The sequence below is a fragment of the Neolamprologus brichardi genome, chromosome 12, assembly GCF_056152115.1.
Source record: "Neolamprologus brichardi isolate AB-2024 chromosome 12, ASM5615211v1, whole genome shotgun sequence".
In the NCBI taxonomy this organism is placed as follows: domain Eukaryota; kingdom Metazoa; phylum Chordata; class Actinopteri; order Cichliformes; family Cichlidae; genus Neolamprologus; species Neolamprologus brichardi.
Window position 1 is genome coordinate 38,730,001 of NC_142115.1, and position 27,113 is coordinate 38,757,113.

The 27,113-nt window shown below is 48.0% G+C and overlaps 3 protein-coding genes across 5 annotated transcripts in view; 1 reads left to right on the top strand and 2 right to left on the bottom strand.

Annotated features, from left to right (window-relative positions):
• Positions 1-3,810, bottom strand: part of fhip2b (FHF complex subunit HOOK interacting protein 2B) — an 8,323-nt gene extending 4,513 nt beyond the window's left edge. The window contains exons 1-9 of the mRNA XM_087849608.1: positions 3,631-3,810; positions 2,465-2,543; positions 2,265-2,350; positions 2,110-2,193; positions 1,477-1,581; positions 987-1,106; positions 751-906; positions 367-560; positions 170-281 (exon numbers count right to left, since the gene is read on the bottom strand). Of these exons, the coding sequence (XP_087705734.1) occupies positions 170-281; positions 367-560; positions 751-906; positions 987-1,106; positions 1,477-1,581; positions 2,110-2,193; positions 2,265-2,350; positions 2,465-2,543; positions 3,631-3,681 (987 nt within the window). The 5' untranslated portion in view covers positions 3,682-3,810. The remainder of the gene's footprint in view (positions 1-169; positions 282-366; positions 561-750; positions 907-986; positions 1,107-1,476; positions 1,582-2,109; positions 2,194-2,264; positions 2,351-2,464; positions 2,544-3,630) is intronic.
• LOC102789574 (gelsolin-like) lies at positions 3,210-13,897 on the top strand. Of its 2 annotated transcripts, XM_087849606.1 has the most exons (21): positions 3,210-3,917; positions 4,416-4,502; positions 4,673-4,731; positions 6,387-6,587; positions 6,769-6,923; positions 8,010-8,171; positions 8,235-8,294; positions 8,376-8,465; positions 8,656-8,745; positions 8,841-8,973; positions 9,134-9,222; positions 9,314-9,442; positions 9,512-9,598; positions 11,669-11,802; positions 11,891-11,981; positions 12,051-12,221; positions 12,496-12,670; positions 12,743-12,864; positions 13,269-13,346; positions 13,423-13,483; positions 13,639-13,897. In XM_087849606.1, exons 4-21 carry the CDS (start codon positions 6,395-6,397, stop codon positions 13,800-13,802), a joined length of 2,184 nt encoding a protein of 727 aa, XP_087705732.1. In that variant the 5' UTR covers positions 3,210-3,917; positions 4,416-4,502; positions 4,673-4,731; positions 6,387-6,394; the 3' UTR covers positions 13,803-13,897. The 2 variants fall into 2 exon arrangements, with proteins under 2 accessions (XP_087705732.1, XP_087705733.1); XM_087849607.1 differs by lacking the exons at positions 3,210-3,917; positions 4,416-4,502; positions 4,673-4,731 and adding an exon at positions 5,942-6,109.
• Positions 13,004-27,113, bottom strand: part of LOC102794503 (disabled homolog 2-interacting protein-like) — a 22,840-nt gene continuing 8,730 nt past the window's right edge. For both annotated transcript variants that reach the window (XM_087849598.1, XM_087849599.1), the window contains 16 exons: positions 22,873-23,045; positions 20,784-21,055; positions 20,492-20,700; positions 20,254-20,398; positions 19,818-19,962; positions 19,508-19,744; positions 18,890-19,079; positions 18,574-18,809; positions 18,305-18,396; positions 17,733-18,215; positions 16,319-16,599; positions 16,062-16,175; positions 15,863-15,985; positions 15,710-15,789; positions 15,198-15,285; positions 13,004-14,780 (listed from right to left, as the gene is read on the bottom strand). In XM_087849598.1, coding sequence (XP_087705724.1) covers positions 14,610-14,780; positions 15,198-15,285; positions 15,710-15,789; positions 15,863-15,985; positions 16,062-16,175; positions 16,319-16,599; positions 17,733-18,215; positions 18,305-18,396; positions 18,574-18,809; positions 18,890-19,079; positions 19,508-19,744; positions 19,818-19,962; positions 20,254-20,398; positions 20,492-20,700; positions 20,784-21,055; positions 22,873-23,045 — 3,039 coding nt within the window. In that variant the 3' untranslated portion in view covers positions 13,004-14,609. The remainder of the gene's footprint in view (positions 14,781-15,197; positions 15,286-15,709; positions 15,790-15,862; positions 15,986-16,061; positions 16,176-16,318; positions 16,600-17,732; positions 18,216-18,304; positions 18,397-18,573; positions 18,810-18,889; positions 19,080-19,507; positions 19,745-19,817; positions 19,963-20,253; positions 20,399-20,491; positions 20,701-20,783; positions 21,056-22,872; positions 23,046-27,113) is intronic.

Here is a 27,113-nt window from a genome sequence, read left to right on the forward strand (position 1 = left end):
GCCCACAGTCACAGTCCCTGCCAGGAGAGCGTCACACCTGGAGGACCTGAGACAAAGATTGCTCAGGTCATGAGTGTGGACAGCATGGCAGCAACTACCCACAAAGCACTGGCATCCCTGAGCATTATTAGCATTACTAGCAGCTGTGTACCTGTCATGGTAGTATTACCTGTGGTGCCTGTCTCATCAGGTGATCCAGGAAGTCCAGCCAGCAGAAGAAATTGATCATGTGACCCACAGACTGTGAGCTGGGGTCAGTGCTGAGGCGAGAGAACTGAGAGCTGAGGGGAAGAGGACATGCTGCAGTACACCAGTCTGCAGTACTGCATCGTGCACTACTGTGTGTGTGCGTGTGTGTGTTCTTACCTCCAGGGCGTGTGAGGCCAGCTCTGCAGCTCTGCAGCGTCCTCCATAGGCAGCAGGGAGTAGAGGTCCTGCAGCCTCACAGCCAGCAGCTCTCCCAGCTGGGTGTGAGTGCTCAGCAGCTCCCCTGAGGACCCAGCCTGCAGCCCGCAGAGCAGCAGGAGGCTCTCGTGGGCCTTCAGACACACGGAGGTGCTCTGTGAAGGGACAGTGATGAAGCGCTCCGTCGTTAGTGCAACACACAGTGTCGCTGCCGCCGACTGCGATTGGTCAGAGCTCACAGTGCTGCGTGCTGACGTCTCTGCTCGTCAAAACTTTCTGCCATCTTTCATTTTCCAGTTATTCAGACGGCACCTGAATGCACCGCGAGATGTTCGGGTTACTGACCTGGCTCTTAGTGAGACCGAGCAGGGCCCTCAGCAGACAGCTCTCTGATTGGATGGGGCCGCAGGGCAGCGGAGGATCTGTCCCCCGACTGGATGCCTGCATGCTGCTCTCTGATTGGTCAGAGCTCAGTGTACTGCTTACTGGTTGGTCTGGAAGCTGAAAGCAAAGATAACAGTCATGTGATAATGAGCTCACATCACGTGACAGGAAGTGGACCTAAGACCTTCTGAGGTTACCTGTAAGACGTATCTGAGCGTGTGGGGATCCTGCTTCACTCTGGAGCAGACGACCAATAGGAACTGAGCTTCCTCCTTTTCAGTCTGGGAACCAGGAAGCGCACAGAGGCAAATCAGCTTCTATGGGGCGGAGCACATAGTGACATCGTCAGCACAGGCAGTGGTAGACAGAAAGTGAAGAAAGGTTAGCTTTATTGGGAAGATTTAAATAAGCAGCTTGAGCTGCAGTGTCCTCAGGTGTCCTCAGGTGTCCTCAGGTGTCCTCAGGTGTCCAGGCTTCAGGTCTGTCCCCCAGGTGGCTGAGAGATAAAACGCTGCCTTGTTTCCTCTGTGCTGTGCTCAGGTGGAGCGTCTCACCTGCCTACGCTCTGACGACCTCACTACACTGTCTGTAACCTAAACTTCCTGCTGTGTGCGTGTCACTGTAAGCCGTGTGAGGACTGACAGGTACAGACGAGCCTCTGCAGTGTAGATGTTCCACCTGGTTTACCTGCACAGGTCTGTAGACGTTCACCAGCTGCAGCAGAGGCTTCTGCACCTGAGACAGGAGCTTGGAGAAGAAGAGGAGCACCTGCTGGGACATCCCTGGAGGATACTGAGAGAGGACAGAAGCGTTACAGTGTTAGCTCACAGTTCAGTTTCTGCTCTGAAGCTAAAACTGGATTCAGCACAGAGACCCTCACCTGGAGACAGGTGTTCCTACAGACTGTAAACAAACAATGGCTGCTTCAGACTAAATCTGGAGTCTTTGTAAAGCAGACTATTCTTGCTGTAAAACCTGATCTCTGAGCTCTAAATCAGGACTTCACCAGCTGATGTCACAATGTCTGCTTCCATCGTTCATATACAGTCTGTGGGTTACTCAGGAAAGATCCACCAATCAGAGCTGTGAGCTCCCAGCGCTACAGGCCATAAAACTTGACCACGCAGCTCAGTCTCAGTGCCAGGTACTAAAACAGGAAGTAAACAGCGAGCTGTTCCTCTAAGATGTGCAGGCTAGCCTTTCAGACAGGAAGTGACCTCATCAACCTGAACATTTATGACTGAAGAGCAGGATCATCATCATCATCCTAGCCTGCAGCTTTCACTGTATCAGTGAGTGTGCGCACTGCAGCACCGTTACCTGAGCCTTCCCCAGTGTGCACAGAGTCTCCAACAGCTTGTGCTGCAGCAGGTACTCCATACAGGCTCCTGTGTCCTCCACGGCCTGATCAATACAGACAGGACAGTCAATACTCTGATGGATATGCTGATCAATACAGAGTCACACTGACGCACCTGCTGCTTCTCCTCGTACACCAGGATGTCCAACATCTGTCTGAGATGCCAGGGGATGTCCGTCTGTCTGACAGGACGACTGTCATCTACACACACACACACACACACACACACACACACACACACACACACAGCAGAGGAATTCAATTGGCTGGTTGTGTGGCTGTGGTAACAACTAGCTGCAGGTTAAAGAGCCTCACCTGTCGTATCGATATAATAATTGGTGATTGATTTCCAGTGATCGACAAACGAGTCAAACAGCTCCACCGTGGGCTCCCTCTGACAGACAGGTGAGATGTGAGGCGGAGTCAAAATGAGTTTTTTAAGAATACTTAACAGACAGGAAGTCCAGAAAAAGCCACAGAGATGTGGTGTTTAGAAAAACTGTGTCTCAGCTGTTGTCCCCCATTATGGATGGAGATCTCACAGTCCAAGAAGGCTAACCAAGACCTTGGTGGTGTTGGACAGCAAAGCCCTGTTTTCCACTTCCTCCATGTACAAGTTGGACACACTGGGTGACACTGGGCAACCCATGGCACACCCATGTTTCTACCTGGAGCACCTTGTATGTGAAACATGTGGAATGAAGACACAGTTCCAAGAGCAAACACATGTCAGCTGACACTGAAGAAGTCACCCGGACGATGACAAAACGTTTCTCCCACTGAAACGCTACGTTCAGATGAAGATTTGGGGGGGCATTTCTTTACCTGGATCATTAAGCATGCATCAAGCCAGGGAACCAATCAGAGTGCTTCATCAGCCCTGACCTAAACCAGCTGAGTACAGATCCATAAAGCTGATCGTACCTTCATGTTCTCTGTACTCACTGGTTGCTTTGCCTTCAAACGGCCTGGTTCCGATATAGATCAGAACTTGTTGGCTGAATCAGCCAATTACAAGTGAGCTCCTGTCAGCCCCTCCCACGGCGGCTGACATCACAGCTCTGAGCACAGCAGCTTCTGTTTTGGTTCCAGCAGCTGTAGAACTTCATGTGCTGACCAGGTCACCTGTCTCGATCAGTTCACTAGGTTTATTTATAAAGCTGGTTTTAATTGATTTTAAAAAGCTTTACTGGTATACTCATTAGGTGACAGTGGAGTACAGTAACAGCTGGCACACATACCTGTCTGTCCTGTCTCTACCTGTGCGTGTTCCTGAGCCCTGACACAAACCTATCTCCAGCAGGTAAACACGTAAACACCTGGAGTACTCTGAAGCTAACGTTAGCACCTGTTAGCTTCTGTGTTTATGTGTCGGTGACAGCAGATTGGTCAGGGTCAGCAGTGACAAACAGCTCATCCGAGTGACTAACTTTGTCCAACTTTTCACGAAGCTAACAGCAGCTAACTAACTGCTAACTCACCGTCTCCAGCGCGTGCAGCAGCATGCTCGTGAACCTGCCGAACGTCTCCATTTTCCCGCCTAAACCGAGCGACCCCAGCCGACCGTCAGCCCGATTATTCCCGTTTATTCCCGGTTTTCTGCGACATGTCGACCAGCTGTGCTAACAGCTGAGCGCTCCGTGTCAACCGGAAACCTCCACGTAAACACATCCGATCTGAACTTTCACAATAAGACAAGGCCGTCAACGTAACGTATGCTGAGATTTCAGAATAAGAGCTTCAATTGACTATTTATGACACAACAGTGGTGAGTGTTCCCACCTTCTGCTCTTTGTAACTTAACGCCATCTTTCCGTTTTCGAGTTTTGGACATCAATTTTGGAGTATATCTTCTTCTATATCTTCTATCTACAACCCCACATCCGGTCTCAAACCAGGAAGTTAGCGTTTTCTCGTGCACAGGGTCAATAATAGTTAAAAACAATCAATTTGAGAGTCGTCGGCTGTAATTAGTTTTAGTAATCAAATTAATTCTAAAAAAGTTCAGCATTAAAGTCAGTGTTAGAAAGCATGATGACCTGCCTCTATCAGTCAGACAGTCTGCCGTGAACTTTCAGTTACATACGAAATTTTAAGGAATCACTGATTATTGTGTGAACATCGTAAATAAAATATGTTTAGTTATAAATAAAGTTTTTGAGTAGTTTGAATTCCGATTTCGTCACAGGTCACATGTGGATCAATCAGAGACACGCTTCTAATGCATTCTGTTCATTTCTGTATGAAAACATGCAGAAACATGCAGAAGACTACAACGACCTAATTGCACCTGGAGCCGCACGGACAGCATCAGAGGGACGCTCAGCTGGTCTGAGCATGTGCATCATCACAGGTGAGGTGAGGGAGGGGCTTCCGAGGTAAAAGGCGCTGCAGCCCCGCCCTCTTCTATCAGAGAGTCAGGTGGAGCTCAGCGAGGACGTCCAGGTGAGTTCCTCTATTTCAGGTGAGTTTCTGTGACATCATTTCGAGCCTGTCATCAAGGTGATGTTTGTTTTTCCGCAGAAGCTCTTCATCCTCCTCATCTTCTCCACAGTCAGTCTTGCTTCTCAGTAACTGCTCAGGTGTGTTTCCTCTGTGCTCGTTACCTGTGATCAATGAGGAGGCATTTGCTGTCTGTCGGGTTTTCCTCCTCCTGCTTTCAAACTTCTTGATTTCAAATGTTTAAATATAGAAAACCTTCTTCACTTACGGTTTCTGTGAATGCCGCAGAGGTGAGATGAACACACACACACACACACACACACCATGCTAAAACATGCATGTCAAAACCAACTGTGTGTGTTGATGCAACCTGAACAGGTTGAAACTTGATAGATGTTTTCATACAGCCTCAGGGTTGGACGACCCGTGAGCTGTCAGGTGTGTTAGCTCATGTTTGCAGGTGTCAGAATTGGCACAGGTGTGTGTTTGGCTGTGTCCCAATTCAGGGTCTGCAGCCTTAAAGGCCGCATTTTAAGGCCGATTACGTCACCGCGACGCGACGAAGGCTGTCCCAATTCGAAGGCTGCTCGAAATGCGACCTTCAAATGCGTCCTTCATTTCCCTGAATTTTAAGGACGTGGCGGTGTAGACTTCGTGGCCCAACATATCCCAGAATGCATAGCACGGCGGTGGGTGTGGATAATTTTGCTGAAAAAAAAAAAAAAAAAAAACGGTGGATGAGGGGCGCCGAAGAGTAAACTTTAAGGAAGTACTGAATATTATGTCACTTATGTGCAAATGTTTAATAATGAAGAACATTAAAACATTACTGTTGGCCACATGTCGGCAAAGTCATGTGACATTAGTGACGTTTGTACTAACTTGGTTTTAAAGCCTTTACTTTAAATATACGTCGTTCAATAGCTGAGCTTAATCAGAGAATGATCAAAGCTCATGTAGAAACAAACAAATGAACAAAAGATTTTCTCCTTCATTTCTGTCAAACAAAGCTGTATGAAACGTTTCCAGCTGTTAGTATCATGGTTGCTAGGCAACCTGGGCAGCGCGACGGAGGCTAGACCGTCCCATTTCACAAGCCTCGCACTTCCGGACTTAGTGGTCTTTAAGTACGCGGCCCTTGAGGTTCGTTGAGGCTGCAGACCCTGAATTGGGACACAGCCGCCGTGTGTGTCAACCTCGCCCTGTGAAAAAGGAAGTGCACACAATGAACCAGCTACTGCAAGAGGAACACAACGCTGTTAATACGACACACACACCATGCTAAAACATGCATGTCAAAACCAACTGTGTGTGTTGATGCAACCTGAACAGGTTGAAACTTGATAGATGTTTTCATACAGCCTCAGGGTTGGACGACCTGTGAGCTGTCAGGTGTGTTAGCTCATGTTTGCAGGTGTGTCAGAATTGGCACAGGTGTGTGTTTGTGTGTGTCAACCTCGCCCTGTGAAAAAGGAAGTGCACACAATGAACCAGCTACTGCAAGAGGAACACAACGCTGTTAGTACCACACACACACACACACCTGTGCTATGGGAGCTGCTGTGAAATTCATCATCCAACAGCTCTGAGCTTTACATGTGTACAGCAGCACACACCTGTTTGTCCTGTGACTGATTTTAATGTTTTCATGACTTGGGGTTAGCCAGAGTAAGTAAATCTGATATTGTGGGTGGGGATTAGATACACGCCACTGGTTAATGCGTCTGCCACGCCCCTTTCAGTGAAACGTTTTCAGGTTGGACTGTTTTCTTTTCTGTGGCTCCGCCCCTTGTAGGTGACATCATGGTATCCCATTCAGAGTTTGAGCGTGCAGGGAAGGAGGCGGGGCTTCAGGTGTGGCGGGTGGAGGACATGGAGCTGGTTCCTGTTCCTGAGAGCCTGTATGGCCGGTTCTACATCGGCGATGCGTACCTGATCCTGAAGAGCACGAGCAACCGCAGCGGTGCCTTGCAGTACGACCTGCACTACTGGCAGGGTACTGCAGTATTTCACGTGCTGATACTACTGCTGGAGAACATGTCGTAGTGACAGTCAAAATAAATGTAAACGGGAAGTGGTGTAGCACTGTGACTCGTGATACTGAAGTACTTGGTGGTGTTGGTGGTGGTTGCAGCTGACCAGCTGTTCTGCTCTATGATTGGCCGACTGTGTCTCAGGTTCAGCGTGTTCTCAGGATGAGAGCGGAGCGGCGGCTATTCTCACTGTTCAGATGGACGACTTCCTGCAGGGGGCGCCGGTCCAGTACCGCGAAGTACAGGGCTACGAGTCTGGTACCTTCACCGGGTACTTCAAATCTGGTCTCACATACATGGTAACTACAACACAAGTACTACTAGGGGTGCAACGATACTCGCATCGATATTGAACCGTTCGATACAGTGCTTTCGGTTGGGTAGGCATATGTATGAACAATACAACATTTTTAATTTATTTTATCAACTTTTCTTCTGACGGTGCTGTCTGTGTTGAGAGCTCAGTGGATCTGCGCTCGACTACTCCGCCTAGGCTGCACTGTCGAGTGCAGATCCACTGAGCGCAGCGCAAGCTAGCAAGACAGAAGCTAAGCTCGTTGCAACATGGCAAATTGAACCTCCCCCACCCTCATTCAGATCTGGCGTTTGGAACTATTTTGGTCTTCATGTGACGTATGACCCTGAAGGTAAGCACGTCATGGACTAAAGTAAAACAGTATGTTGGATGTGCCAGCAATGCTCAATTACATTGGTGGGAACTAGTGTGTTAGCGCAGTTAGCTCGTTAACGTGTTGGCCGTCCAGCCCCACGCACGGGCGATCCCCGGTAGCTCGTTAACGGAGATTTGCCGTGTTGTGGCGTTAACGTCATTTCAGATTAACGCTGACAGCACTAGTGGGAACACAACGAATATGACTGCACATTTACTCCGACATCATCCTCGTGCAAAGACAAGTGGAAGCAGACAAAAACAACAAGCACGCATGCTACAAACTTTACCCGAGTCATTTAGACAGCCGTTAGCACATGATTCTCCTTATGGGGACCTGATATGTTTAATATGCTGCTGAGAATATAGCCCAGAAGAAGCGTATAGTAGAGCTTTTATTTTGGAAAGAGACATTTCTCTGTAATAAACTCTCTCTTCCAAAGATGAGTGATTCCTCGATCAGATTTATTATTTTATTACTTTGTTGTTTCAGCAACATTAAATTAAAACTGTACTTTTTAGTTAAAATATATATTTATAATTTTAATAAATGACAAATTAAAAAGGCATGAACACTTTTTTTGTATCAAAAAAATATCGAACTGTGAATTTTGTGTATCCTTGCCCCCCTAATTACTATGTGTACTTACACTGATTCTGTGCTCATTAATGAGCTCATTCTAAATGACATCACTTCCTGCCTGTCTGGAAACAGAAAGGGGGCGTGGCCTCAGGGTTCAAGCACATGGTGACCAATGATGTTGATGTTAAGCGACTGCTGCATGTCAGAGGTCGGCGTGCTGTCAGGGCGACGGAGGTTCCTGTCAGCTGGGACAGCTTCAACCAGTCAGATAGCTTCATTCTGGACCTGGGACAGGTGAGGCAGGGGCGGGACAGGTGTGAGAGGGTGGTACAGCCGTAAACCTGTTTTTCTCTACAGGAAATTATTCAGTGGTCTGGTTCCCACAGCAACCACTTTGAGAAGCTGAAGGCAACCATGGTGAGTACTGACATCACCTAATTACATCATCATTTTATGACGTCACAAAGCAGAATACCCGATTAATTAAGTCTTCGACAGATGTCTAAGGGTATCCGTGACAATGAGAGGTGCGGGCGGGCTGAGCTCCAGGTCTGCGATGAAGGGGCGGAGCCAGAGAAGATGGTAGAGGTATGCAAATCGTGTGTAGTGATTTCATCACAGACTCCTTTACAGAAACGCACCACAGCTCAGTCCCTCTGGCGTCCAGCAGAAGCAGCAGTGAGGCACATCTACAGCCTGATACAGAAACTGTTCTGCTGTTTAAGCTGCAGTGCATGATGGGACGTTCAGCTGACCTTTCACTGCTCTCTGTGTTCAGGCTCTCGGGGAGAAGCCGGAGCTTTCCGAGTCTCAGGCTGACGACACCGAGACGGATGCCTCCAACAGGAAAGCGGCTTGTCTCTACAAGGTAACAAACTCTGGTGTTTCTCACCTGGATCGTCATCCAATCAGCTCTCCGTGGCTGCCCGTGATGTCTGAAGATTTACACGCGACTCGTCTCAGGTGTCGAATGCAGGCGGAGACCTGGAGGTCACCGTGGTGGCCGAGGAGAGCCCGTTCTCCCAGAATGCTTTGGTGTCCAGCGAGTGTTTCATTCTTGACAACGGAGCCAACAGACACATCTTCATCTGGAAAGGTGAGCACAACAGGTGTGAAACCAGCAAGACCCACTGACAGGCCGGGAACTCCTCATGGAGAGGGAGCGCTCGTTTTTCCACCTGTGAATAAACTGAACGTCCGGAGGTCACCTGACTGTAACACCTGCCGGTCCAAATTAACCGCGTGCGTGTGTGCAGGTAAAGATGCAAACTCGGAGGAGCGTCACGCTGTCCTGAACACCGCGGAGTCGTTCATCTCAAAGATGAACTACCCCAGCTTCACACGGGTAGACACACACACACACAGTCTCACCTGAGATGAGCGGCGTCAGGAAACAGCTGATCCGATTTTCCTGTCCTACCTGTGTTCCCCCCCAGGTCCAGGTCTTTCCCGAGCACGGGGAGGGGCCGCTCTTCAAACAGTTCTTTAAGGACTGGAGGGACCCCAGTGACACGGTCGGCATGGGAACCGCCTACGTGTCCAATAAGATTGCAAAGATGGAAAAGGTAAGCCAATCAGCTTCCAGGACTAAACTGTGCCGAGCCAGAGCAAAGCTGACTCCTGTGATTGGACAGGTGTCGTTTGATGCATCTACGCTCCACCAATCAGAAGGCATGGCGGCGCAGTACGGCATGGTCGACTGCGGGGACGGAGAAAAACAGGTGAGAACACCTGACTGTCGGCAGCTCAGGTACACGTCACCTGACAAGCATGATGTTACTCAGCCCTGAGTAACATCTGCAGGTTTCAGCTCAACGAGAAGCTGAGAGGCTCCTGACCGACGAAACCCGGGCAGCTGCAGCGTGTGACTGACCTCAACGTAAGGCTGGCTCACCTGCAGCTGACTGACCCACCTGTCACCTGTGTGTGCAGGCACACATCGCTGCTGCAGAAGAAAGGACTCTCAGAAAATCTACCGCGTCATAGCGCCTTTCTGACTCTTCACTCTGTTTGTATTTACTCGAGCGGATCCCGGGAGAAGCAAAGACCACCTCGTAAAGCATAACATGTGATGTCGCAGAGCTCTGTGTGCTGAGCAGTGATGCATAAGCAGGCAGGTGCTCGTTCTCTGTGGACGCTGAACAAGCAGAAACCTGTAACGTGCCCGAAAGGCTGGTTCTGCTCAGCTGCACGTTTTCAGTGGGAGAAAATCATCATCATCATCATCATCCTCATCCTCCTTCAGTGTCAGCTGACTGCAGGTTTCAACATTATAAACAGGACATCTGCACAATGGTGAGGTCAGTTTATGATCATTAATATGCAGACTGTCATGACCACTGATCAGACTGTTTAAGGTAGAAACCTGCAGTCAGCTGAGACTGAAGGAGTCACCTGATGACGGTGAAACGTTTCTCGCACTGAAAACGTCCAGATGAGCAGAACCAGCCTGTTTCCTGGATGACTGAGCGCCATCAACAGGGTTTGAAGTACAGTACAAAGTAACTGTCGCCTCCCTAACAGCCACACAATGACAGAACTAGCACTAATATTACTGAAGAACAAACGTGTCAGGCTGTAAACATGCAGCACTGAGTCAAAGCGATGATCGCCAGCAGCTCCCATCATTGGTTGTTTCATTCGTTTAAATACCCTCCACCAGCTGTCCACACACGGGTGTGCCTCTTCTGGTGGTTTCCCCTCACACTGGTCGACCTTCAGATTGTGTCACAGGTTTTCTTTCAAGCTGGAAAGAAATGATCCAAAGTCTATTTCACATAGTCAGACCTCATTTGCATATTTCAAATGTCATAAAACCTCAAAGATGACGAAGATTGCAGACGATGCGTTCACCTGTAGTGTCTCCTGTTTTGTAACTGAGAGGTCTGTGAAAATATGGCACTCGTGACGTTCACACAGCTTCACAGCGAAGTGCCTCGAGGGCACTATTTGGGGAAACTGACCCGAATGGAAATGTGGCCGTTTTTCTTCCTCCAGTCGTACTCGACTAACCGAGCTTGAACGCCACATCATCCTCCTCTCTGATGGAAAACAGTCTCCATTGGTGCCAGGAGAGTTAGCTGTGTCCACAGGTGTGCTGATAAAACATTTGCATGTAAGTCAGACACACTAGCTTATCACCCGGCTGCACTCATTAGTCTACAAACTCAAACACACAGTGGGCCAAAGTTCAAAACTGGAACAAAGTCGGGCTAACGTTAATATTTACTGAAATATTTATTCCTCCAGATATAAGAATCAATCTTTCCTTATGGACTCGTTTTGCTGAAAAACTGAATGTGGAACAAGCAAAGCTTAATTATATATATTAGCTGTATAATACCAGCAGGCCAGCTCTAATAATAGTTTGGTGTGGCTTCGCGGGCCAAATGTAATTAGGCTGCGGGCCATATTTGGCCCGCGGGCCAGAGTTTGACACCTTCGGTCTACACAGAAAGCTCAGGAGCTTCCTGTCACTGAGCAGGACGAAGCCAAAACATAAGAGTTCGTCACACGCAGCAAAGACACCAGCCTTGGTCACACGAAGCACTCTGATTGGATCATTTTGAATGCTCATGTGTAACAGGTAGGTTACACACGCCTCTGTTTGGATTGGACGTTTCTCAGGATCTTGATACAAACATGTAAGTCAGTGACGTCACTTACACGAGGTGATTTTTAATTGTTTTCCAGCTTTTGGGTTTTTGATCTCAAAAAGTAATCTCTCTTTGAAAGCTGTGGCGTCCGTGGTCGCAGAGCCGCCTTACAAACACGTCCGTCTCTGTCCGTAGATTTGGAGGGTCGAAGGCTCGGAGAAGGTTCCCGTGGACTCGGCGTCCTACGGTCAGTTCTATGGAGGAGACAGTTACATCATCCTGTATCGCTACCAGCACAGCGACCGACGCGGGCAGATCATCTACATGTGGTGAGGCGCTGCATGCGTGCTCTCCACAGCAGGAGCCATCTAGTGCTGGAAACCTGCTTCTAATTTAATGTTTTTACTCCCTCTGTAGGCAGGGGGCGGAGTCTACCCAGGACGAGGTTGCGGCATCGGCCTTCTTGGCTGTTGAGGTGGACGATGAGCTGGGAGGAAGTGCTGTCCAGGTAAGCCAGCTGGGAACGCCGAGCCCAACCCTCTGAGCAGGAAAGGCTCTTACTGTTACCTGTGTGCAGGTGCGGGTCATTCAAGGAAAAGAGCCCGCCCACCTCATGAGTCTGTTTGGCGACAAACCACTGGTGGTGTACAAGGGCGGGACTTCTAGAGAGAACGGCCAATCAGAAGCTGCAGACACTCGCCTGTTCCAGATAAGAGCCAATCCAGCAGGAAACACCAGAACTGTGGAGGTGAGGCGAGAACTGGAGACGTTTTAGTCCAGAATTCAAAGTTCCTTTGGTTCAGAGAACGTCCCAGACTGCTGGTTGATGACTTTGAGTCTGAGGGCTCAGACTTTGAGTCCAGAACTTTAGTTTTAGCACAGGAACATTTTGGTCCAAAAGGTTTTGGTTCAGATCTTCACGCCTTGCGTGAAGATCACGTCGAAGATCACGTCGATCACGTCACGTCGTCTGAACCTGCATTGTTAGTCCAGGTGGAGCCTGACTCCTCTGCTCTTGTCAGGTGGAGCCGTCCTCCTCCCGTCTGAACTCCAACGATGTTTTCCTGCTGGTTTTCCCCTCTGGATCCTGGATGTGGAAAGGCAGTAGAAGCAACCCGGACGAACTGAAGGGAGCCGAACAGCTGGCTGAGATCCTGCATGTGACCCCCACCCTTCTGGACGAGGGGGAGGAGCAAGGTGGGGAGGACAGGTGAAATATTTACCAATGTGCACATACTAGAACCATAAACTGACCACCTGCGGTTACAGGTGGATTCTGGGATACGCTGGGGGGGCAGCAGGACTACTGTCGGTCTGCTCGGCTGAAGAACAAGATGGACGCTCATCCTCCGCGGCTGTTTGCCTGCTCCAACAAGACTGGAAATTTCAAGGTCGGTCAGCTCGTCACATGATTGGTTCTCCAGCAGCAAGGCCAACGTCACATCATTGTTTACTACAAAGTTCTAGCAAAGCCAGTTTCATGTTTACAAGATGAATCAGTCAACAATCAGCTCGATGGTTTCAGCTTCAGGTGGAAACTGAAACTTCTAAATCCAGAGACGCCTGCAGGCTCGACTTTATTATATCCTCTTTCAATTCAGTTTTAATTACACAAAATCACAACAATGTCGCCTAAACACACTTTAGACTGTAAAGACAATAAAACAGAAAAGCAGAGGGCCGGCCGTCTGCTGGCTGGGGGAGGAGTGCGGGACAAAGACGCGCCATGTTGGCGTGTTGACCTCAGACCAGGCTCGCTGCTAAACAAATCTTCACAGGTGAATCTGTGTTTCAGGTAGATGAAGTTCCAGGTGAGCTGACGCAGGATGATCTCGCTCCTGATGATGTCATGATCTTGGATACCTGGGACCAGGTGGGCGTCTCCTTCTGTTCATACAGTTAAAGATGTCTGCATCTCTTCGGTGTCCTCACGTCCTGTCCTGCTGCAGGTGTTCGTTTGGATTGGAAACGAAGCTCAGGAGGAGGAGAAGACGCGGGCGGTGACATCAGGTGAGACCGACGGGAGGCTGAAGTGGGCGTTACCTGGCCGTGTGTCCTCTGCGCTGAACTCGTCTAATATCTCGAAGGATCGGTTCAGTTGTCATTTAAAGTCTAAACTCGTAACTTTTGAGGCGTTTGAAATAAAACCTTTTTTTTCCCTGCAGCTGAGCGCTACATCGAGACTGACCCAGCCAATCGTGACCCTCGAACCCCCATCGTGACGGTGAAGCAGGGATTCGAACCGCCGACCTTCACCGGCTGGTTTCTGGGCTGGGAGTTCGAATACTGGTCCATTAGCCCACTCCAGCGCTATCTCCAGGCCCTGTGACCTCACTTCCTGTTTACCTTTGAGCTGTCTGCATGAATAAAAGCTTCTTATCGACATGCACGTCTGTGTGTGATGAGCAGGTAGACGGTGTATTAGTTTATTGGAGCGTCTCTATAAGTACCAACGTGGATAAATAACAATAAGGAAACATGAACACGGAGACAGAAGCCACAGTGAGCACAGCAGAGACAGTCAGTCGTGTGCACGTGTTCACAAACTATTCATCACAATTTAAAGTTTGGACCGCTTTACAATAAAATCTGGTGTTTACATTAAAATCAGAATTCTCTGAAACAACAAACTAGCATCTCTAACTCTCCCACGCCTCGCCCATGTGACCAAAATATTCAAAGCTACGGCAGCCCTGAGGGGCCAACACAATCACTTGGAGTTGTGGTGCTGCTTCTAGTCTTTGTGCTAAGCTAGGCTAACCGGGATGAGGAAGTTTCCGTGAGGCAGCTCGGACACAAAGGTCGGACTGTTCCTTTAAAATACAATCGAAAGTCAAAGCGTCTAAAACAAATGTTCCTCCAGCCTGGAGCCGCGTACAGGTGGGGTTGCTTCATGTCGTGTAAAGTCAAATGTCCATTTTGGTTTCGGGAACGTTTTTCTGATTCGTAACAGGAAGTACCAAAACGTAAACAGGATATGATGTCATACTCTAACTAGTTCAAAGAGAAAACGTGCAAAACAAAAACAGGAAATGAGTTGGATTAAGGTCAGAGGTTCATTTGTAAAAGTCTATGGGTTAGCCCCGCCTCATAAGGCTAAGCACCTCCCTCTCCTTGCAGTGCAGCCAGTTAGAGCTCAGCAGTTGCCAGAGTTGCGGAACTCTCCGTTCTCGGTGATCTGCAGCGATGACGTGTTGCTCGGAGACAGGCCGTTCCTCTGTGATGTCACGGCATAACGCTCCTTCAGCTGAGTTAGAGCCGCCATCAGACGAGTGTTTGCTGCGTCAAGACTCGCAATCCTCTTCTCCTGAGAGTCAGACAGGTGAGACGGGCAGGTGAGAGTAAGCTCAGAACAAACATGTCCACCTGATCTTTAGTCAGCTGTCACAGGGAGGCGGGATTTTACATTTGTTCCTGTTTGTGCTGCTAATACGCTTTAAATATGAAGAACATTAAATATTTTTCACTAACATATTTCACCTAATTATGATGTCGTACATAAAATGTTTTTACAGACATGCATCAAAACTCAGCTATGCTAGCTACCGTTAGCTTCATTCCGGGATGGAGAATAGCTCGAGACGTCTTTTAAGACGCCATAATGACGCTGGAGTAGCTTATGAGCACTTCCACCTGCTTCCACCATCACTGGGCAAAATATGGTCACTTCTACAGTCGTAAACTCTGAGGCTTCAAATACAGATTTCAGGTGATGGAGACGTACCTGTGCCTCTATAATCTTCTGCTTCGAGTCAACCACAGCCTGCATGTCAGAGTGATCCTTCTTTAACTCCTCCTCCACCGCCATCAACCTGCAGGTGATCAGACAGACAGACAGGTGATCAGACAGAGAGACAAACAGAGAGACAGGAAGAGAGACAGACGGGCAGATGGAGAGACAAACAGACTTGAAAGACAGAGAGACAAAGAGACAGGAATAGAGACAAACAGACACACACACACATGGGCAGACAGACAGAGGGACAGAGAGACAGAGGGAGAGACAGAGGGACAGAGAGACAGAGGGACAGAGGGACAGGCACCTGACAGGTGTCAGGTGAAGTTGATTATTTCTGACATCTGAATCGGTCGAGCACAGTGGAGCTGGTGCTGCAGTTCACAGTTCAACCTCTAGGTGGCTGCTGAGGAGTCTTTTTCCTTGTTGTCTGTTTGCTAAGGTGAACAAGCACAACCCTCAAGTACTGTTTCTATGGTAACGCACACAGGTGTTCCCACCTGCTGATGATGCTGTTCATCTGCAGGTCTTTGTCGTCCTGCAGTCTCCTTAGCCGACTCTCTGTGTCCTCCAAACGAGCCTGAAACACACGCACACTGCTATTGGTCTTGCTGTGTCATGTGACTGAGCTGCTCTGCAGGTGGGTCACAGACCTGGTACTCCTGCAGCATTCGCTGATTCTGCTGATCCTGGACCATCAGACGTGCTTCACACTCCTCCTGACGCAGTGCAGCAATGCGCAACTTCTCCTGCAGCAACGCAATCTCCTGCTGGTACTGCACACACACACACACCGTCAGAACCAGCAGGACCAGTAGAACCAGTGTTGACCCAGAGCTTTGAGAACCTTACCTTCTCCACGAGGCTGTCATCATGGCGATCATCCTCAGCCTCACCATAGGAGGAGGTGGAGTTCATGTTGAGCAGCCAGGCTGCCGTACGGTCTAACGCGCAGGGAGACGGAGCCTGGACACACAAACACACCTGAACAGGTACCGCCCACGACCTTAGACAGTCCAGGTATGAGGACCGCCTCCTTGCATCTGATCATTAAATCAGGAACGCCTGAACAAAATGACTCCGTGGTACCGTGGTAACAGCCTAGTTACCTTGGCAGCCGGCCGCTGCTTCTCAGGGCTATCTCCTTTGGACGATGACGACATCTGTCTAAGCCGTGACTGGCTGCTGGTTGGCCAATCAGGGCTCGATGACATCATGCTGCCAGAGGTGGGACGTGGGGGGTAGGCGGATCCTGCACCACTGCCGCCGCTGAGCATGCTGGGAGGCGTCCGGCCTCGAGGAGGTCCGGGTGGAGCTGAGGACGGAGGAGGAGGCTGATCAATTCGTCTCTGGGGGCCCGAGGAGTTCTGCCGGGGTGGGACGGAGCTACCTGAAAGGTGGGAGCAACCAAAGGTAAATCAGACCTGATCCTCAAACTTCAGGCCTCGTCCAAAAATATAAAGCAATCTGCTGGTTGTGAGTGTCGTTGTAGCTAATGGCAAAAACCCACCCACCACTTTATTCACACTCTAGATCTTGGTTTCGGTTTTACCCAGCAGTCTTAGCTAATTATAGGCCAACCTCCAACCTTCATATCAAACATCCTTGAAAGAGTAGTTGTCAAACAGCTAACAGATCATCTGCAGAGGAATGGTTTATTTGAAGAGTTTCAGTCAGGTTTCAGAGCTCATCACAACACAGAAACAGCTTTAGTGAAGGTTACAAATGATCTTCTTATGGCCTCTGACAGTGGACTCATCTCTGTGCTTGTCCTTCTTGACCTTAGTGCAGCGTTCGATACTGTCGACCATAATATCCTATTAGAGCGATTAGAACATCCCACAGAAGCATTTTGAATTTTTCTAACAGGAAGCCAAAACAGGAGAAATATGCTCTCTCTTTCTAGTCCCTGTCAGGACTCTTGCTGCAGCATTTTGGATTAGCTGAAGGCTTTTCAGTGAGTTTTTTGGACATCCTGATAATAATGAATTACAGTCGTCCAGCCTGGAAGTAATAAATGCATGAACTAGTTTTTCACTCTGAGACAGGATATTTCTAACTTTAGAGATGTTGCACAAATGGAAGAAAGCAGTCTTACATATTTGTTTAATATGTGCGTTGAAGGACATATCCTGGTCAAAAATGACTCCAAGGTTCCTCACAGTGTTACTGGAGGCCAAGGTAATGCCATCCAGAGGAAGAATCTGGTTAGATACCATATTTCTAAGCTTTTCAGGGCCGAGTACAATGACCTCAGTTTGATCTGAATGAAGAAGCAGAAAGTTAGCGGCCATCCAGGTCTTTATGTCTTTAAGACATTCCTGCAGTTTAACTCATTGGTGTGTGTTATCTGGCTTCATGGACAGATAGAGCTGGGTGTCATCTGCATAGCAGTGTAAATGTATGCTATGTCTTCTAATGATGCTGCCTAGGGGAAGCATGTATAATGTAAACAGAATTGGTCCTAGCACTGACACACACAAACACTTCCTGTTGCTTCTGACCCCCGACCCTGGACTCTACCTGTGAGTGTCTCGCTGAGGGACAGCGCTCGCCGCGAGTACTCCTCGCCACTGCTGCTGCTCGACATAGCAGACATCCTCTCCCCCCTCTCCCCCCCTGTCAGTCCCACTGACATCTGGGTAAGAAACGCCGGTTTGGTCACCATGGTGTTCCTGTCGTCTGCATTTCCCTGCGACCCCACCGAGCCGTCTGAGGGTGTGGCGTCAGCCTGCTGCTGCTGCTGTGGCTGCCGCGGTGATGTGGTGGTCATGTGATAGACGGGATTCTGGAAGGAGAGGGGGAGGAGCCCCGTCCTGCGCTGCCACTGACCATCGTCGAGGCCGTCGCCAGGGGAGGTGTCATGCAGGTCCACCAGAGACAAGCTGCGGCTCTCGTTGTTCAGCTCGGACCCCTCTCTCCGACCTCCATTGGTCATTTCAAACGGGGCCTCATTCTCATTGGACTCTGAGTAGGAGGAGCTTGGTGCTGGAGAACCCTGCATGCCTGGAGAAAGTGACATCACAGGAAGAGTCAGGGGTGACAGTGTGGTGGAGAAATGGGAACGTGGATAAAGAAGAGAGGTGAAAGGTCACCTGACGCAGGCTGTAGGCTCGACCCTTTAGTGACGAAAAACAAGTCTTTGTTCTCAGGAGTCGGCGAGGGGAGTCTGGTGAAGTCCACCAATCTACACACACACACACACACACAGATAACACGTCAGATATTTAAGCCATGCATCAGCCAGACTCTTCCTGCGCTGGCATGCACAGACAGCTGTGAGCATGTGCAGAAGCTCCATGTGAGAGCCGTCTCTGTTCACCACTGGGGATGCTAATGCTAACAGGAAACACAGGATGCTAACCCTCCATCAAGTCCCATGCCGCCCTGCAGGCCAACAGAGGGATTACAGGTCGCCAGAGGTGGAGAAAGGGGCGGAGACAGGGGGGCTGGGGAGAGAGGGGGCGGAGACACTACACGTTGAGGCTCTGGGGAAGAAACAGATACGCCCCCTGCACTGGCCACACCCCCTGGATTGGCAAGCGCTGCCGATACGTCTCTGAGGATTCGAGGAAGAGGGCCGAGCTTCGACAGGCACGACTGGAGAAAACAGAGAGAGAGAGCAGTCAGGGAGTTACCTGGGCAGTCAGGTGAGTCATCTGCCAGGACAGGTGCATTACCTGGTCGAGCTCAGTCAGCAGGGTGTGCAGGCTGGACAGCTCACGGCCGAGGTCGATGTACCCGTCAAAGCCGGCGGTGTGGTTCAGCCCGTCGGGGTTCGAGATCTCCTGCAGGAAGCGCTGCATGCTGCTCCACTGCCGCTCCACAAAGTCATTCATGAACAACATGTACTCCTCCTTAGTGCCGAACCTGCGCGACAGGTAAGACCGCCAGCGTCAGCGTGCACCACACATACAGTTGGCAGGTAGCCGTGCACAGTGCAGGTACAGAGGCTTCAAAGTAAAAGCTTGGTACGTCACAATAAAAGCCCTGTGCTTCTTCCAGAATACTGGTCCTGAACTCCTTTCAGAATAAAAGCCTTCCACTCCTTCACAATAAATACTCATCACTCCTTCAGAATAAAAGCCCCACGGTCCTTTAAAAAAAGCCCCAAACTGCTTTCAAAATAAATTCTTTTTTAAATTCTTTGCTCCTTTAAAATAAAAGCCTTGGACTCCTTTCAAAATAAAAACCCTGTATTCCATCAAAATAAAAGGCCTACACCCCGTTAGAAAAAAGGCTGCTGTCCTTTCCAAATAAAAGCCCTGTATTGTTTCACAATAAAAGCCGTGGCGTACTTGCTGAAGTTGGCAAGGTTCTGAATCACTTTGGCGATCAGCGTCAGGGTTCTCGCTGTGCGTTCATCAGGGTATTCCTGCATCAGGTCGAATAGTGATGGCGACATCACGGCCGGACACAGGAAGCGCAAGAACAGCGAGGCGCTGATGAGGCGCTCGCTAATGTCTGGCCGTCCTCGATTGCCGCATTCCTGCCGCCATGACCCAAACACCTCCTTCAGCTCCCGGGGGAAGACCCTGAGTGACAATCGGCGAGAGTCAGCGTGTGCCGGCCTGGAGCGCCAGTGGTGTGCGTGATCTGTGTGCGTACCTGTATGAGTCAAGAATTTTGCAAAATGCCAGCTCGCAGCACATCCTCAGGTTGGCCTGATGCTCCGCGAGGTCAGAGGTCGCACAGCGAGACGGGTCCACCTCACAGTTCTCATCAGACTCGTACAGAGCTTTGATGAACTCGCCTGGACACACACACACACACGCACACGCACACACACACACACACACACACACACGCACACGCACACGCACACGCACACGCACACGCACACACACACACACACACACACACACACACACACACACAGCTGATCAATAAATATCACAATAAGCACACAGGGGGGCTTTTGTGTGTTTGTGTGTTTGTGTGTGTGTGTGTGTGTGTGTGTGTGTGTGTGTGTGTGTGTGCGTGTTTGTGTGTGTGTGTGTGTGTGCGTGTTTGTGTGTGTGTGTGTGTGTGTGTGTGTGTGTACCAAGTGCATCCTGTAGGTATTTCTGTCCAATCAGCTTCAGGTATTCCTCAATGCTTTTGGTCGCCAATGTGTTCTCTCTAAAGATCAGCTGGTCGTTGTCACGGCAACGGTCCACCTCTGACATCATCAGGTCGGTCAGGAAGTCCTGCAGTGAGGGGTGAAAGGTCACTGGGCTGAAAGAAGAACAGGTGGTGGTGGTAGGCCAGGTGTAGAGTTCAGGTGTGGTGGGCGGGGTTACCTTGGCCTTGCCCGTGCTGTGCAGGATGTGCACGAGTGCAGCAGCGAGCTCCTCCTTCGCTCTCAGGCTGATTGAGGCCTCCAAGGTGGAGCAGAGCAGCAGGTAGTTGGAACTGATGTACTCCGCAAACTCTTTGTACTGCTCCATCGGCAGGATGACGATACTCTGGTAACGAGCTTTGACCCTCACTGTTGGCACAGACGACTTACCTGAAATCGGGTGGGACAGGTTAAGAGGGTGACACGAATGAGACACCTGACCTCAGCGCACGAGCCCGAGTGGATCTACATACCTCGGATTGTACTGGGCGTGCTCAGCGTGTACCACTTCTCCACCAGCTGTCTGCCAGTCACCGTGGCGACCGGGATGTTGACTAACCCGACGTAGCTGCTTTTGTCCTTCTTCCTCTTCCGGTCGGTGTCCTTGTACAGGTGCAGCGTGATGGAGGCGACGGGTGGGAGGCTGCTGAAATCGAAGCGCTCGCCCCAGAAGATGTTGTCAGTTTTCAGCTTACAGGACGTGCGAGCATAGAGGCTATCATCCAGACACAGCTCGCAGAAGTACCTGCAGCACATGTACTGTGATTAGTGGTCGTGTGAAATGTCGTCCTCATGGATCGAAGGTGCAAACTGTAAAACTACACATAAACTAAGAATAAGTACAGCAGTACTGCGTTTGAATACAAATAAACAGATTCAGTAGTACACAGAATAAATAAATAAATACCTACAGTGCTACAACTACTGTCTGCAGCACACTTCTGCAATCTACAATATAAGTACTGCAATAGCTGTTTGCAGTAAAAGTACTACCATTATTATCTGCAGCACAAGTCCTGCAGTTATTATATGCAGTACAAGTACTATGATTACTGCAAGTGGTCTGAATCACAGTCATCTAATAGAAACTTATTCATTTTGATTGCAGCAGTTTCCTGCTGCGTCAAGCAAAGTGCACGCCAGCGAGGGCGCGCCCACGCCGTGCTCATAGTACAGTAAGTCATTTGTTTCATGTCTCTGTGGACCTCGGCAGGAGAGCTGTGCTGTGGAAACGTCACACTCTTCACTAGTTACACAGCTTTCTTCTTTGCCATGCATGTTTTAACTAAACAAAGTCAGAGATACGTGTTTGGAAATGACAGGAAGCGGGCGCATCTCGTACACGTACAGCAGCTGTAAAAATTGACTGCAGCACCCAGCGCGACACAGATGTTGGGTCCTTTGCTCTAGCTAGCGCCAGCACAGTGCGAGCCACGTCCACCTTTAGAAGGCGTAACATACATTTACACTGCTATGCAGATGACACCCAACTTTATGTGTCCACACACTATCCGGTCGTTCAGTCTGACGTCACTAGCCGTGTCTGGGCCTAAACTCCGCTGCAGCTCCATATATCAAACGATCACTGTGGCATTACTGAGAGTTGAAAAACTGTCTAAAGTCTTTCATCTTTAATAAAATGATTAGCGTTCTGCTCTACCAGGTGTAACAATTGAGTTTAACATCCAGGCATCCATGAAAACGGAATTTATGACATTTAACGGAGTTAGAAGTTAGCAGGAAGTTAGCTCGCTAGCTTCTATCTAAATACAATATAGCATGTCCTGACTGCGGGGTTTTGGAAACAAATTCAAACGTACAGCTCTGTTATCACTTCCAACATAAATGAAGACAGAAAACTAAACAGCAGTGACGTTTGTAGGGTTACTGAAGTTTGGCTAGCTGGTATATAATGTGCTACGTGACCGCTAGCGACACAGCTATGTTAGCATAATATAAACAAGCTAACTTTTTTTCCACTGGATAAAAGTTAACGTGAGTGTTCTCGGTGGTCAGGAACAAATGTAATCACATGGCAGGATGCTGTAAAAGGACCAAACTTCAGCAGGAGAACAACTGAGATAATCCATCCACAATACGAGGTTAGTCATTCATATACTGCTGCATGGGCTGGGCTGTAGCTACATCCTAAGGTTTTAAAAACTGAGCTTAAATAAATGATTAGCGGTAATAAAAGCCGAGGGAGGTCAACAGTGATCACTGACTGTTTTAGGAGCTTTTTGAGATTAAATAGAAGAAAATACAAAATATTAAACATGTTAACAACACAAAAGCATATTAAACGCAGACTACTTTAGGCCCGGAAGTGGGATTCGTCACGTCATCACTTAACGACCGGATTAGTTAAACTGCAGGAATGTCTGCGATACTCTAATTACTGCCGGTAGCACAAATGCTCTGATTACTACATGTAGTAGAAGTAATCTGGTTACTACCTGCACTAAACATAGTAGGATTACTGTTTGTGTTCTACTGTTACCCTGCAGCTCACAGATGTAACTGCGATACTTGGAGCAGCTGGGCTGGTGCAGCGCCGCCTACCGTTTCTTGGCGGGCAGGTCTTTGGCCTCCACCACCCACACCGTCAGCACGTTCTCCAGCCGCCGGCTGTTGTCCTTGTTGGGGTGAACAGCACGTCGCAGGTTCTCCATCCATTTGTCTCTTTCTGCTGCCGAGCGACACGAGAAACACTTTGTTCCCGTCGAGGTTGTTACCTAGGAGACAGGCAACCACGGAGACACAAGAGGGCACCGATGTCAGCTGAGTGAAACCCTTGTGTCTTCCAACCAAACGCTGTCCCTCTGAGAGAGAAGCTTTGGGTCGTTTTTGTGACCTGATTAACAAAACAAGTCCTGATGGCGAGGGTTACAGTCAGAGCCATCTCGGATGATGACTCTGACCTCAACGTGTCCCATCAGGTAACATCTGTAGTTCCTGAAACTCTGTTTGCTCTTTGTGTGGATGAAATGCAGACGAGTCTCAGGGCCGCACGCAGCTCAACAAAGTCAGCCGTTCATCAGAGATAACACCGCCGAGGTTATCGGTTCTCTGTTAAGCCAGATGAAAGCTAGTGGTGTATTGCAAAATGAGCACATTCCAATCAGAGACATTACCATTTGGTGATAAATCGCTAAACAATGTAAACATTTCTCTGTAAAATAATCTGAGAGGTGAGAGCAGAAACTTTGCTTTGAAGATTTGAACTAAACCGAATGATTTTGTTACTGAGCATGCTCAGTAAGGCGATGGCTGCACATCGGAGCTGTGAGACTTTAAACTGGATTTACAGCTCGATGAAGGAGACGTGGAAATCGGATGAAAGTCATTGGTTGAACAGATGTTCTGTAATAATGTCACTTCCTCTGGTAGATTTGAAGGAGTTAAACGAGGCTGCGGTTATTCTGACAAACATTCTTTTAAAATAAAAGACATTTTGAAAGTTGAGATGAAAACCTGTAAAGAATAAATGAAAACAAGTCGGAAACTGATCCGTGTGAAACACAACAATGGATCTGATGCTGATCAGAAACCTCGATCACGAAGCTTCGTCATATTTGTGTTTTACAGTTTTACAGTTGGGACTCTGCCCTGCCCTCTGCTGGAATTGTGAGGTAACGCAGGTCAATTCAATTCAGTTCAATTTTGTTTTTTTACACAGCGCCAAATCACAACAACAGTCGCCTCAAGGCGCTTTATATTGTACAGTAGACCCTACAATAATACATACAGAGAAAAACCCAACAATCATATGACCCCTATGAGCAAGCACTTTGGCGACAGTGGGAAGGAAAAACTCCCTTTTAACAGGAAGAAACCTCCAACAGAACCAGGCTCAGGGAGGGGCGGGGCCATCTGCTGTGATTGGTTGGGGTGAGAGAAGGAAGACAGGATAAAGACATGCTGTGGAAGAGAGACAGAGGTTAATAACAGATATGATTCAATACAGAGAGGTCTGTTAACACATAGTGAGTGAAGCAGAAACACCCAGTGCATCATGGGAATCCCCGGCAGCCTACATCTATTGCAGCATAACTAAGGGAGGATTCAGGGTCACCTGGTCCAGCCCTAACTATATGCTTTAGCAAAAAGGAAAGTTTGAAGCCTAATCTTGAAAGTAGAGATAGTGTCTGTCTCCTGAATCCAAACTGGAAGCTGGTTCCACAGAAGAGGGGCCTGAAAACTGAAGGCTCTGCCTCCCATTCTACTTTTAAATACTCTAGGAACAACAAGTAGGCCTGCAGAGCGAGAGTGAAGTGCTCTAATAGGGTGATATGGTACTACAAGGTCATTAAGATAAGATGGGGCCTGATTATTTAAGACCTTGTATGTGAGGGGCAGGATTTTGAATTCTGGAGTTAAACGGAAGCCAAAACAGGAGAAATATGCTCTCTCTTTCTAGTCCCTGTCAGGACTCTTGCTGCAGCATTTTGGATTAACTGAAGGCTTTTCAGTGAGTTTTTTGGACCTCCTGATAATAATGAATTGCAGTAGTCCAGCCTGGAAGTAATAAATGCATGAACTAGTTTTTCAGCGTCACTCTGAGACAGGATATTTCTAACTTTAGAGATGTTGCACAAATGGAAGAACGCAGTCTTACATATTTGTTTAATATGTGCGTTGAAGGACATGTCCTGGTCAAAAATGACTCCAAGGTTCCTCACAGTGTTACTGGAGGCCAAGGTAATGCCATCCAGAGTAAGAATCTGCTTAGATACCATATTTCTAAGCTTTTCAGGGCCGAGTACAATGACCTCAGTTTTATCTGAGTTAAGAAGCAGAAAGTTAGTGGCCATCCAAGTCTTTATGTCTTTAAGACATTCCTGCAGTTTAACTAATTGGTGTGTGTTATCTGGCTTCATGGACAGATAGAGCTGGGTGTCATCTGCATAGCAGTGTAAATGTATGCTATGTCTTCTAATGATGCTGCCTAGGGGAAGCATGTATAATGTAAACAGAATTGGTCCTAGCACTGAACCCTGTGGAACTCCATAATTAACCTCAGTGTGTGAAGAGGACTCTCCATTTACATGCACAAACTGGAGTCTATTAGATAGATATGATACAAACCACTGCAGTGCAATACCTGTAATACCTACAGCATGTTCTAATCGCTCTAATAGGATATTATGGTCAACAGTATCGAACGCTGCACTGAGGTCTAGCAGGACAAGCACAGAGATGAGTCCACTGTCAGAGGCCATAAGAAGATCATTTGTAACCTTCACTAAAGCTGTTTCTGTGCTGTGATGAACTCTGAAACCTGACTGAAACTCTTCAAATAAACCATTCCTCTGCAGATGATCTGTTAGCTGTTTGACAACTACTCTTTCAAGGATTTTTGATATGAAAGGAAGGTTGGAGATTGGCCTATAATTAGCTAAGACTGCTGGGTCAACAGATGCTTTTTGAGTAAAGGTTTAACTGCAGCCAGCTTGAAGGCCTGTGGTACATAGCCGATTATTAGAGATAGGTTGATCATATTTAAGATCGAAGAATTAATCAATGGCAGGACTTCTTTGAGCAGTTTTGTAGGAATGGGGTCTAAAAGACACGTTGATGGTTTGGAGGAAGTAATTATTGAAGTTAACTCAGAAAGATCGATTGGAGAAAAAGAGTCTAACTTAACATCAATGGTACTAAGAGTAGCTGTAGATAATATTACATCTGTGGGATGATTATTGGTAATTCTTTCTGTAATGATGAAAATTTTATTTGTGAAGAAGTTCATGAAGTCATTACTAGTTAACGTTAAAGGGATGGTTGGCTCAACAGAGCTCTGACTTTTTGTCAGCCTGGCTACAGAGCTGAAGAGAAACCTGGGGTTGTTCTTATTTTCTTCAATCAGTGATGAGTAGTAAGCTGTTCTGGCTTTGCGGAGGGCTTTCTTATAAAGCAACAAACTATTTCTCCAGGCTAAATGATGATCCTCTAAATTTGTGACACGCCATTTCCTCTCCAGATTACGAGTCATCTGCTTTAGGGCACGTGTTTGAGAATTATACCACGGGGTCAGGTACTTCTGATTAGAGACCTTAGTTTTCACTGGAGCTACAGTATCCAGAGTCGTACGTAGTGAGGAGGTGAAATTATTAACAAGATAATCGACCTCTGTTGGGGTAGCGTTCAGATAGCTGCTCTGCTCTGTGTTGGTACAGGGCATTGACGATGATAACAGTGGCTGGATTATATTCTTAAACTTAGTTACAGCGCTTTCAGAAAGACATCTACTTTGATAAAGTCCACTCTCCACTGCTGCATAATCAATTATTGTAAATGTAAATGTTATCAGGAAATGATCAGACAGGAGAGGGTTTTCAGGAAACACTGTTAAATGTTCAGTTTCTATGCCATATGTTAAAACAAGATCTAGAGTGTGATTAAAGTGGTGGGTGGGTTCTTTTACATTTTGAGAGAAACCAATTGAGTCTAACAACAGATTAAATGCCATGTTGAGGCTGTCATTTTTAGCATCAACATGGATGTTAAAATCACCCACAATAATTATTTTATCTGAGCTCAGAACTAAATTAGATATAAAGTCTGAGAAATCAGACAGAAACTCTGTGTAAGGCCCAGGTGGACGATAGATGATAACAAGTAAGACTGGTTTCTGAGTTTCACAGCTGGGGTGGACAATGTTAAGCATCAAGCTTTCAAATGAATTAAAAGTCTGTCTGGGTATTTGGTTGATTAATAGGCTGGTGTGAAAAGCAGGCACAGAGCAGTATGTGAATGATTGTGTTGGGGCACCTCGGGTTTGGGAGTGCTGCAGTTTGTGTGTG